General features: G+C 38.2%; 1 protein-coding gene across 6 annotated transcripts in view; it reads right to left on the reverse strand.

Moving 5' to 3' along the window:
* MTUS1 (microtubule associated scaffold protein 1) overlaps positions 1-13,654 on the reverse strand; it is a 160,684-nt gene that overhangs the window by 41,042 nt on the left and 105,988 nt on the right. For all 6 annotated transcript variants that reach the window (XM_054498495.2, XM_054498493.2, XM_063668550.1 and 3 more), the window contains one exon: positions 5,029-5,243. In XM_054498495.2, the coding sequence (XP_054354470.2) occupies positions 5,029-5,243 (215 nt within the window). The remainder of the gene's footprint in view (positions 1-5,028; positions 5,244-13,654) is intronic.

The following is a 13,654-nucleotide window of genomic DNA, read 5'->3' on the forward strand; positions in this document are numbered from 1 at the left end:
ATAAGTATATCACGTATGTAAAATACATACATACTGTATATGTATACAAGGTGTATCTGTATCTATTTTATATACATATGTATGTGCGCGCGCACGCGTGTGTGTGTGTGTGTATAAACACAGTATATATACTTCCGTAATGGGAATGGGAACTAAAAGGTTAAAGGAGTTTTTAAAATTGTTTAACTTTACCCATGATTTTTTTTTCTCTAACTATTTTTATTATTCATTTATTTATTTATTTATTTATTTATTTATTTTTTGAGACAGGGTCTCACTCTGTCACCCAGGCTGGAGTGCAGTGGCGCAATCTTGGCTCACTGCAACCTCCACTTCTTGGGTTCAAGCAATTCATATGCCTCAGTCTCTTGAGTAGCTGGGACTATAGGCACATGCCACCACACCTGGCTAATTTTTCTATTTTTTGGTAGAGACAGGGTTTCGCCATGTTGGCCAGGCTGGTCTCAAACTCTGGACCTCAAGTGATCCGCCCGCCTCAGCCTCCCAAAGTGTTGGGATTACAGGTGTGAGCCACCACGCCTAGCCTCCAACTGTTTTATAATAGTACTCAGTATACATTACACAATCAGTAAATATTTGCTGATTATAAAATAAAGAGAGCAAAGAACATTTACATAAGACTTTATGCTCATCCTACATCTGGAATTCCATCCTCTCCGTTCATAGGTTCACTCACATATATACTATGTTGTCTATTAAAGCTGCTGGGGTGGTTTCATAAGAAAGAACTAGATGCAGATCCTGCCCTCAGTAAATTTCCTGTCTTAAAAAGCAAAAACAAGCATTAAACCGGTATCTCTAATATAACGCAGAGAATGAAAGAGAAGCATATATGCTTCTGGAATCTAGAGGGGGACAGAACGTAGATCTAGAAGGCCAGGAAATCATTCCTGAGTGGGTTCTGGACTGGGCGTGGTGGCTCATGCCTGTAATCCCAGCACTTTGGGAGGCCAAGGCAGGTGGATCACTTGAGGTGAGGAGTTTAAGACCAGCATGGCCAACATGGTGAAACCTCATCTCTACTAAAAATACAAAAATTATCTGGGTATGGTGGTGGGCATCCGTAATCCCAGCTACTCGGGAGGCTGAGTCAGGAGAATTGGTTGAACCCGGGTGGCGGAGGTTGCAGTGAGCTGGAGCGCCACTGCACTCCAGCCTGGGTGACAGAGAAGCCACTGTCTCAACAACAACAACAACAAAAAACAAAGTGGGTTCTGGAGCTGTATTCAGTGCAGTCACAATTCCTTGGCTGTCGGGACCTAAATTTAGGTATGAGGTGAAATTCACACACAGTACAACTGTCAGGGAAATTCACTAGGAGCTTGCCATGTTTGTGGACAATGCATCTCTCTGTAGATCCAACCCGGTGAATTTTTTTTTCCTCTAGTGTTGGATCAACTCTCTCTCTAACTGAGCACCTGATAAAGGCCTCGGCTTGTGTTTAGAGGCCAGGTTGTATGAGGGAAAAGTATCTTTAAACACTACGATCGCGAAGAGTATAGAATGCTCCTGCCACAAGAGGTGTTCAGTGACTGAGCAGACACGTGAAGGAAGGGTGGACTTCTGACCATCACCTCAAATTGACTCCCGGGCCTTCGTTCACTGGGGGGAATACAAGGTGGACTTGTGTTCTTCATTTCATTAGCTTTTTTCTTTTTTTTTTAAGTTGGAATCTCGCTCTGTTGCCCAGGTTGGAGTGCAGTGGTGCGATCTTGGCTCACTGCAACCTCCACCTCTCAAAGTAAAGCGATTCTTCTACCTCAGCCTCCCGAGTAGCTGTGACTACAGGCACATGCCACCACACATGGCTAATTTTTGTAGTTTTGGTGGAGACGGGGTTTTACCATATTGATCAGGCTGGTCTCGAACTTCTGACCTCAGGTGATCCACCCGCCTTGGCCTCCCCAAGTGCTGGGATTACAGGCGTGAGCCATAGCACCAGGCCTGCATTTTTCTTCCTTTAGTTGTTTGTTTACTGAATCTATGTAAATTAAATGCAAGTGGTGATGTGATGCTGCTGTAAAACCGATCTGAACATGTAGGTATTGTGGGCAAGGACAGCAACCCAGTAATGACACGTGAACAAAGGATGAAGTACAGGAAGTTTACAGGACATTTTTAGTTGAGAGCGTCCTAGACCTAGGTTTACGGCCTGGTTCTCCTCTTGCTAGCTGTCTGATAGCAGGCAAATTACCTAACTCTATTCCTCAATTTTCTATTTGTAAATTCCAACTCGTGTCTTCGGTGAGGATTTAAATAAGGTAAGTAAGAATAACTGGCACTTAGTAAATATTAGGTTGGTGCAAAAGTAATTGCGGCTTTTGGCATGATGGCAAAACTGCAATTACTTTTGCACCAACCTAGTATTCAATAAATCCCTCTTGCTTCTTCTCCATCTCTTTATGTACAGCTACAGCATCTGGGCATGAGAATAACATTAAAAGGGGCAGTTGTTGCCAAATGATAAAGAGCCTTATAGTACCAGTTAAAAACCAGTCTCCCCAAAACAAAATAACGTGAGTTACATAATTATAAATTTCCTAGTAGCCACACTGAAAAAAGTTGAAGAAGATGAAGCTAATTTTAATAATGTATTTTATTTAACCCAAATATATATAAAATAATATTTCAATATATTCAATATAAAAATTGTTAATGAGATATTTTATGTCCTTTGTTTTCATTCTAAGTTTTTGGAATCCAAGTGTATTGTACACTTACCACACATCTCAATTCAACGGATTACATTTCGAATCCTCAGTCTCATATGGCTAGTGGCTACCACACTGGACACATCAGCTGTATATAAAGGAGAACCACTGGAAGATTTAATCAGCAGCATGGGATGCTTTGGTAAGAGGACGCTGTCAGCAGTGCTTGGGATGGATTATAGGGGAGAAACAGTGTAAGCCTTATGAATGGTTAAAAAGTTGCCATCACAGGTTGGGCATGGTGGCTCACACCTGTTATCCCAGCACTTTGGGAGGCCGAGGTGAGCAGATCACCTGAGGAGTTCAAGACCAGCCTGGCCCACATGGTGAAACCCTGTCTCTACCAGAAAATTACAAAAACTAGCCGGGCACGGTGGCGGGTGCCTGTAATCCCAGCTATTCGGGAGGCTGAGGAAGGAGAATCGCTTGAACCTGGGAGGTGGAGGTTGCAGTGAGCCCAGATCATGCCATTGCATTCCAGCCTGGGCGACAGAGCAAGACTCCATACCAAAAAAAAAAAAAAAAAAAAAAAAAAAGTTGCTATCATAATCTAGTGGAAGCTATCCAGGGTCTGAGCAAGGATGGCATGAGTGGGGATAGCAAAGACATAGGAAGGGGAAAAACACTGTGAAATGAGAATTCACAGGACTTGACTGACGTCATGAGGAGGATGAAAGGAGAGAAAACAGTTGAGGATAGGGGCTATTAGGCTGGATATAATAAAATAAAATAATTGGTTTATTTCTAAACATAAAAACTAATTGTTCCCCACATTTGATAGTATACAGTTTCTATTTAGCTTACTTGGTTATATAAACACACTCTTGATTCCTTTCTTACAAATGAAAGAGAAACAAAAATACTATATACTATTACTGTAACTAAAACCCTAGGTAGTCTCTATCTTCCCCTCAAAAAAAAAAAAAAAAAAAAAATCTGGAGAAAACTGTAAAATACTCATCAAGAATTCATTGAGGCCGGGCACAGTGGCGCATGCCTGTAATCCCAGGACTTTGGGAGGCCGAGGCAGATGGATCACAGGGTCAGGAGATCGAGACCATCCCTGCTAACACGGTGAAACCCCGTCTCTACTAAAAATACAAAAAATTAGCGGGGCATGGTGGCGGGCGCCTGTAGTCCCAGCTACTTGGGAGGCTGAGGCAGGAGAATGGCGTGAACCTGGGAGGCGGAGCTTGTAGTGAGCTGAGATGGCGCCACTGTACTCCAGCCTGGGCGACAGAGCGAGACTCCGTCTCAAAAAAAAAAATTCAATGCAACTGTCTACTAGTCTGGTAGCTTCTCCAAGGCACAGACCAAGTCTCATCCACTTCTCTCTCTCCCCACTTCCTCAACAGGCAGCCATATCACAGGGGCCTCTGTATGAAACCAGGACAGGTTTGTTGATCTGAACAAAACTACAGAACAACCAAACTGAACAGTTTTCTTTTTGCTTTTAATTTTTATTTTTTCCCTAGGCTGGTCTTGAACTCCTGGCCACAAGCGATCCTCCCTCCTCGTCTTCCCAAAATGCTGGGATTCCAGGCATGAGCCACAGTACTTAGCCAGTCTTTTTTTCTCCCCCTTTGCATTATCATGTATAGCCATCTTTAAAACTATGATTAAAAAAATGTCTAAAGAGCTCAAGTTATATTCTTATCAGTTTCCCCAAGATAATTACAGCTTTTATTGCTATGTCAGAACATGTTGATATAAACTTGGTTTTCTCAATGAATTTTAGCCAGTTCCTGAAATCACATCCCTGAAGAATATTAGGGAGAGTAACAACACGGCAAATCTGCTTTGCTTTTGTTGCACCACACAGATTGTTTTAGGAATACATGGAACTTTCAGAAAGAATCCCCACATATGATTCTGGGAGTTAACTCAAAAGCGCTCTTTAATCCATAAATATAACTAACTTCATTTTTCAAAGCATTAAACTAAGTGTGATAGGAAAAGCTACACACAGACAAAAAGAAAAATTAAGTGAAAAAAATGCTAATGCTAGTTTAGGTCTAGAGGCATACAGCGGTGTAACAGGCAATTATGTTTTTGCTGTTGCCATTCTAACCAACAGACTCTAGGGGAAAAAGAGGAAGTGAGAAAATGTTTCCGTCCCAAATTGGTAGAGACCGACTCAAGTGTCTGGTGAGTTGACAAAAATGTAATGGGATGAATGACACCTGATCTTTCCCATCATTTACCTAGATATTCCCAAGGCAAGCGCGTTAGCAAGTCCTCCCCGTGCTCCCCCGACCTCAAGTAGAAAGGCTCTTTCTAGGATGCACATCCTTACCTCAGACAGCAGGTTTTGAATCACAACTGTCAATGCCTCAAACTTGGTATTACCACAGGCAAGAAGCTGCTTGAGCTGCAGGATAAATCCACTTTGGTTTTCACATTTTGTTTTATATTGCGTCAATTCAAGTGTTTTCTCAGGGGGCAGCACATCGGGAGCCGTCTGTGTCTGGATACATAAGCTTCGAGGATTCTTTTGCCTGCTCTTTTCAACTGCAAAACAAATTAACATAGGTACAAAGATAGGTGAGGTTAATTTTTAAAATTACCACCACATGGATTCAAAAACAACCAGATAAGCCACAGAAATGCATTTAAGTTATGTTCCTGTAAGGAATGCATATGGATGAGAAATGGAATGAATCGGAGATCTAGATGGTTGGAATTCATCAACAGGGACGGTGGCTTCAGTTATGACTTTAAAAGATTTATGCGGAACAGAGAATTAGGAACATGACACAAATAGATTTGGCAACCCAGAAACACAAAAAGTGGGTGCAAAATGTTGTTCTCCTAATTTCTCATTTTCAGTTAAATTGGTAGAGAAACCTTGACTGAAGAGAAGCCTGACTTTTCTGATCTCATATGCTGAAAGGAACACACAAATCACTGGACTTTAAATTAAATGCCTTTCTCTCCTCTCATACATTTTCTACAAATCTTTCATCCTTTCCCTGATGATAGCCTAGCCATTACACAGATTTATACTGCAGATGAGTCATTTCCTAATCTCTAATAAATCATAACATACATCGAAAATACTCAGATTTTGCCTCTTTAAGTTCACTGTTACGAGTACTGTACTGTTGACTATACTATTCCATTTTCTGTCGAACACAAACTTTGTTGGTCTTTTTTCCCAAGTAGTAATAATGGCTTACAGTTTTTTTTAAAGCACATGCTAACACTCCAAATCCACCCAAAATGCCACGCTAAGTGATTATTCCCTTCCTGTGCAATGGTGCCCTGGGAATTACTCTGTTTTAAATAAAAAACTGTTCAGTCTTGGAACCATTCCAAATGTGTCATTTTGAATATCAAACAGAATCGGAAAAACAGGACATGAATTGCTTAGCTTCTTGAAATAAACAAGCCAAGTAATCCAAATAAACGTAAATCTGGAAAAAAGACACAGGAAACTAAAAAAAAAAAAAAAGTTTCCTTATTCTAACAGTCTTTCATTACGGCATCCACATTCTGTGGTAGCAAATCTAAAACAACTTTTAAAGAAATGTAGTAATTATTGTCTCTAATTTTTCAGGAAAAGGCAAGCTACTATAGTGATTGCTTAAAGAAACATCAGTACTCACATTCTAAGAACAAATGGCTAAATATATTGAATAAACTCTAAGTTAAAAACAGGAAAAAAAAGGCTCTTATTTTCTATGGCTGCATTACATGGTTAAATAAATCATATTTGTATTAATACTTGATAATTCTCAGTTCTAAAATGATTAAAATATCCATTGTCCCACTGTGTCTTTGTAATACTTGATGAGAGGAAGTATTTATCCATTACTCTTTATTATTAGCAATTATTAGTAGTAGCTTATGAATAATTGTCACTTTCATAGATGTAGAAAATAGCCAAGTTAATATCATAATATTTCAGTCCTGAAGGAAGAACAAATTATTAGTTACATACTAATGAAAAATAATCTAAATATTTAACCATGAGATTAGTATTCTTTCATGTCATTTCCTAAATGTTTTTAGAAATTGTCACATAACACATAATAATAATTCCACAGTGTTTCACTCATCGCAGTGTACTCTCACTTTCCCTTTCTTTTCATCCTCCCAATAACCCCAGATAGGGAAGTGAAGGCTCACAGGTGTGAATGTCTTCCCTGGGTGTAGACAACTTCTATGGGAATCCAGATTCAAAGTCAGAACCCAGGCTTCTGATGCCAAGCCTCTTCTGTTCCCACACATTTTGGAAAGCAGATTAGGTGGTGATGTAATATATGACATACATAAAAATAAATATTTATGCAACAAATGTAATAATATCTTGCTTTAATACATGTAAGTCCATTATCTGATAACTCATTTTAACAAACCAACATATAAACATCTATGTGTTATATAATTTTATAAACAAAAATGTTCAAATTCTTTGACTATCTAGAATTTACTACAACAAATATAGACACAAGTTCATTCTCCTGATATGATTTGTATATGTCCTACCAAAACTTAAAAATTCATTTTTTGATAATTGCTTTATCATTTCCTGAGTCCTGAATAACATTTGCCTCTCTTTCTAGAATTTCTATGCTAATCAATGTTATTTTTAACACAATTTCAGAGCTTTAAAACTGTCGGTTTATAATTATTTACAAAATCTGTGAGGTGAGTCTTTTATATTAATATTTTGGAGAAAATATTCTTCAAGATTCTTGCTTTTTGCTTATAAATCCGTAACAAAAATATCACAGAATACATGTAATTGTACTAACAATGTTTACTTTTGAAGGGAAGGTAATAGGAATCAGATAGCTAAAAAGTATCCTGAAGCATTTTTTATACTTTTTAACCATGGGGTAAATATATTACCTATTCAAAAGTTAAATATAAGAAGTAAAATTACTTTTAAAAGATAGCTAAAGTGAAATTCTTTTATATAATACTTAGCTATGAAGGAAATATTCTATGCAGAATTTTTCCTTGGGGAAACTACACAGGAATCTAAACATTACACAGGGTTTGTAAGTGGTTACTCAGAATAGCTTTATGATTAAGGAGGAAAGAACACATTGATGTATTCGTCTAAGAGTACGTGTCTTCAAACTGTAAAATGAGAGCAAATGAGCAAACAGACTGCCCTCGCCTTGGAGCTGGAAACTCGTGCTGTGCACTCACAATCTTCCGCTCCATATACTGTGCTCCCTAAGGATGAAGTGTGACCACATGGCAGCTGATGACCCAGTTTCCACATGCTTCCCACTCTCAGCACTCCTGGCTCAGCTGAAGATGAGAGATGATGCAAAAATATCCAATGAGGCTCAAAGCCCCAAGGCTCATCAACAGGTACTTCAGTACTGAAAAGCCAGGGGTTTCCCTTAAATCCTGCAGGATTCATTACTTACATGAAATTAGCATAATATCAGCCAAACTTTGCCCTTACCCTTGTTTATCAGCATGTTACTGTTTTGATAACAAAGCTTTTACACAAAAGTATAAATTATTTTGTTTACTGTACCTATTAACAGAACATGTTCTGATTTTAAAGGACCAATCTAATCAGAAACCTTAAAATTAAATGTCAACTTCTATATCGATTCAGATTTCTCTCAACAAGATAATTACCATCATCAGCTGTGATCCAGCCTTACTGGGACTCATTCTAATGAAATGGCAACCTCCATCAGGAAAACAAAGGCCAGAGCCAAATACATTTGCTCATTTGGAAAGCAGTTGGATAACCCTGTTGGCTACCTTTGTTCTTCCTATTCAGAAACCTCAATTTAATAAAATTTAAAACTAGTGCAATGAAGTCATGTATCATCTTCTTAAAGAAAGTAGTTGGTTAAAGAGGAAGATGCCCGTTTCTCAGGCTCAAATCACTTAGGCAAATAGACCTCCAAATCCCAAGACCAAAAACAATTTTGAGAGAAAAACCTACCCATTAAGACATGGACTAACCATAATCACATACTAGCAGTTGAGGACACATTCATTCTAGGCCAAACAAGCCACACATTTCCTCAATCTGCTGGCTTTTCCAATTATTAAAATCAAGTTAGAGATGAAACCTACTGAGGGAGTTTGCCTTGGGTTCCGTGAAACACAAACTAAACACAGAATTTGGAAATGAACATTGTCTACTTTTGTGTATACTCATTGACCTACTCACTCACTCATGAAATTTATTTATTAAAATCTACCAAGAGGGCGCTGCTGTGGTGGGTGTGCACCTGCCCTGGCGCTTTGGGGGGACGGGAGAAGTATCACATAAGAGGGTGTTATTGCTCAGAGAGGCACAAAGACACCAAAGATCTCTGCTGACTCATGTTTCCCTAGTGCTCACTTCTTCAACTCCAAATCTCAACCTATCTGTATAAAGGTGACAGTCACTGACTGGATGGTAAGTACTTTCCACAACATATTGCATTAAAAACCGATGTTTGTGGGTTGACAAAACATAGGTTATGAACTCAGAAGCTAGTGAGGGGTCTCTCTCTGCTAGCAGCGTGGACAGACAGAAAATTCCCTTCTTTGTGCCTTAATCTAATCGTACACATCTAAAAACCCTCCTTATAGGGACTACCTACACAGAAGTTCTTTCAGTCAGTTTCCCCAGCATCTGGTGGCAGGTGCTTATCCTGCCTATGCAATCTTACATACAGTTTTTTAAAGTTATCATTCATGTCAATTATTAGTTTATATTTGTATAAAGTTTTCTAGTGTTCATTAGCTGTTTACTCTAAAAGAGTTAACAGTAATAATAATTTAGGAGACATATAATATTTTTCTATTTACATATAATATTTTTCTATTTCTAGGTAGATATGGCATTTACTGAAAATGGAAAAGTTTAAGCTCAGCAAAGCACAGTGTTTAAGACATTCAAAATGACCCAAGCCAGGCCGGGTGCGGTGGCTCACACCTGTAATCCCAACATTTTGGGAGGCCAAGGCGGGGAGATCACAAAGTCAGGCGATTGAGACCATTCTGGCTAACACAGTGAAACCCCATCTCGACTAAAAATACAAAAAGTTAGCTGGGCGTGGTGGCACCTGCCTGTAGTCCCAGTACTTGGGAGGCTGAGGCAGGAGAATCACTTGAATCTGGGAGGTGGAAGTTCCAGTGAGCCGAGATCACGCCACTGCACTCCAGCCTGGGTGACAGAGCAAGACTCCGTTCTCAAAAAAAAAAACAAAAAAAACCCAAGCCCAATTATTTGTGGGGGGTGGGAGGAGGACTTAGGATGCCCCACCATTTACACTTTTCATTACCATATTGGTAGAATTTGTTGCAATAGCTCATATTATAGGAAAAAGGGTTCTACTTCTTTTCTTCACTTTAAAAGCTGATTAGAGAATAGAAAGCATATTCATATAAAAAATTCCTGTTTGGGTTAATTTGCTTATAAAATTTTTCCTGAAGCAACAGTCCAAACTTGCCCTTAACTATTTTCCATATAGCTGGCAGGAAAAAAGCAAATTTCTCATACTCTTATGTACCTAAAATGGACTACTAACTCAAAGAAGAGTTAATATAAATTCACCACATTCAGAAGTACTTTTAACAAGGCATTGCCTCTCTCCTATAGCAACCAAAAAAGCATGGCACTGGTCTAAAAATAGACACACAGATCAGCGGAAGAGAACAGAGAACCCAGAAATAAAGCCACATGCTTACAGCTAATTGATCTTTGACAAAGTCGGCAAAAATACGTACAATGGGGAAAGGACACCCTAATTCAATAAATGGTGCTGGGAAAATTAGAACAGAGAAACTGGAGCCCTATCTCTTATCATATGCAAAACTTAACTCAAGACAGATTTAAGACTTAAATGTAAGACCTGAAACAATAAAAATTCCTGGGTAGGGGTAGGGAACTAGAAAAAACTCTTCACGACATTGGCCAAGGCAAAGAATTCATGACTAAGACCTCAAAAGCAAATTCAACAAAAACAAAAATAGACAAATGGGACTTAAACTAAAAAGGTTCTGCACAGTAAGAGAAACAGTCAACAGAGGAAACAGACAACCTATAGAATGGGAGAAAATATTTGCAAACTATGCATTTGACAAAGATCTAATATTCAGAATTTACAAGGAATGCTAGCAACTAACAAGAAAAAATACAACCCCAATAAAAAATGGGCAAAGGACATGAACAGATGTTTCTCAAAAGAAGACACAGAAGCAGCCAACATATGGAAAAAGTAGAACATACGAAAAAATGCTCAACATCACCAATCATCAGAGAAATGCAAATTAAAACCACAATGAGATACCATTTCCTATCAGCCAGAATGGCTATTACCAAAAAGTCAAAAAACCACAGATGTTGGCAAGGATGTGGAGAGAACGCAATACTTATACACTGTTGGTGGGAATGTGAATTAGTATAATCTCTACGGAAAACAGTATGGAGATTCCTCAAAGAACTAAAAATAGAACTACCATTGAACCCAGCAATCCCACTGCTGGGTATCTTCCCAAAGGAAAAGAAAAACACAGACTATCTTATAACAGAATTGAAAATTAAAATAGCCAATTAAAACATTAAACATTAGAAATATTTATAATACAAACAATAAATAAAAAGAGAACATCATTCTCAAAATACTAAGCCATTAAGGACAAGCAATTTGGAAGAGATGTGCCTAGGACTCAGGTCACCAGGGAGAAAAAAGGCAAATCTCTCACCCAAAAAGAAAGCTCTATTAGTCTTAATTTTCCACAGAGCCACATAATTGCTGATGTTTATAAAAAGGACCTTTGTGTACTAAAATAACCCAAAGTACTGCCTAAGATAAACACAGAAATATGATATTCAATATTAGATACCTTTAAAATCACACCTGTTGTGTTTCTAAGAAAATAATACGCATATACTATTAATAAAATATTATTCTTAGCTCTGAAAGATGCTTTAAAGCTCATAAAAAGCATAATATATATTAATTTATAGGGTAATTCTCTATTAATTAACCAGAATAAATTGTTCTAACGAAACAAGTATTTACTTATATACAGCTTGCCATATTCCTCCAGTGTCTCTTGATGAAAAACACTGCTATCCTTCCCATTCTGAATGCAACTCCAAACCGTAATTTATTATTTACTTTCAATTTTTGTGTGAAAGTAGATACTACATAAAACATAATTTAGTGTAGTAAAACTCTAGTTATCTGAAACTTGTCAGATTAGGACATACTGTCTCTTTCAACATCTCACTTTTAAAAACTTATCAAAATCTTACCTACTGCGAGCAAAACTTGCCATTTAACACTTTATTGTCTTCTTCAATTGAAAGCTGTAACTACAAAAGGGCAGATTTTCATGTCACGGCAAAGCTACAGCTCTAAAACCGCCACAGCTACCGAAGCTTGGAATCAATCTACGACAAAACGTTTTCAGCATCATGCCATTCATAACACCAGTTCTTAGCAAATGCTTGTCTATGTGGCAAGAGGCCAGCAAAATCTTTCATGACAGCTTTCAAGGAGGCTGAAAGGAAGAATCTGGATTCACAGTAAAATAACTAAGGGGCAGTGAAAGACTACATTTCTCATTCTTCTTCATCTCAGTCCTTTTGATTTCTTCTACATTCTACAAATCCCTGAATTTTATCTTTTCACACGCAAATTCCAATATATGTGGTTTTTTTAATGGAAGCTTTCTAATATGACTTCACTGACGTCTACATTTTGTAGTACAAAAAACACAAGAGAAATTGAAGTTTACTTACTGTCACCTTAACAGTACATGAATAAATGCCCTCTTAATCCATAACACATCCATAAATGTGCTAATTACATATTAGGCATACAAAAGCCACATTTAAAGTTGAACACATTCTTCCCAATGTATTTCATAACTGAAAATTCATTCAAGGGATCAAAAATCAAATATTAAGACTTACGTCCAAACGACAAAACAACTTGAAAGATTAATGGAACCATTACACATAGGTAATCAATGCCCCTCCAAAACGCATAGAATAGAGAAAAAACAGCAAGGCCTGTTGCAAGATCCAACTTGTTAAATAATATACTCCCCTCATTTATAATCAGCCAACATCTGCTTGAGAAATACCTGTTCTGCCTTCTCTGTGGCAGATATTCCAATAGGGCTCTTAACATTTTATACCTGTCTGTGGGACAGAGACTAGAGAAGTCACATGCTCTATTTCCCAGCCTCCCCTCCAGGTAGAGGCATGTGACTAAGACCCAGCCAATGAGACAGAAGCTTAAGCGACCTGGCACCACCCCTTCCTCATTTCTTTTTCTTCCTTCCTGGAGCAGCTACTGTGAGATCATGAGGCAACAATCATGAGGGCACGGCTAAGAAGACAGCAGAGATGAGGATTCCTGACACAGCAGAGCCACCCAACAACCTCAAAGCTGCATTTCTTCAGGTGAGACAAGTTGCTTCTTAGTGAAGCTGTTAATTCCATCTAAAAAGAGTCAAAAGTGAATACCAAATGCGAGAACATAATTTGATGAATTTCATCCCAATTAAACAAACGCATTCACATTTTGCCTGCCTCTTACTGAACACCTCTTTAAAACGGTTCTCTTCATGAACACAAAGAAGTGAAACAACAGACACGGGGGTCTAACTGAGGGTGCAGGGTAGGTGGAGGGAGAGGAGCAGAAAACAATAACTTGGGTGCTGGGCTTAATACCTGGGTGATGAAATCATCTGTACAATAAACTATTTATTGTACAAGAATCTGTACAATAAACTCTGTGACATGAGTTTACCTATATAACAAACCTTTACATGTATCCCTGAACCTAAAAGTTCAAAATAAAATAAAATGGCAAAAGTAAATGGAAATATTTTGTTCTGATACTACCTCTGCCATTCCTTGATACGTACGTACACATGTTCCTCCTTTGCGCTGCAGTAATCACTTTTAATGTCACTAGCTCAACAGA

This window comes from Pongo pygmaeus, chromosome 7 (assembly GCF_028885625.2).
Source record: "Pongo pygmaeus isolate AG05252 chromosome 7, NHGRI_mPonPyg2-v2.0_pri, whole genome shotgun sequence".
Lineage (NCBI taxonomy): Eukaryota > Metazoa > Chordata > Mammalia > Primates > Hominidae > Pongo > Pongo pygmaeus.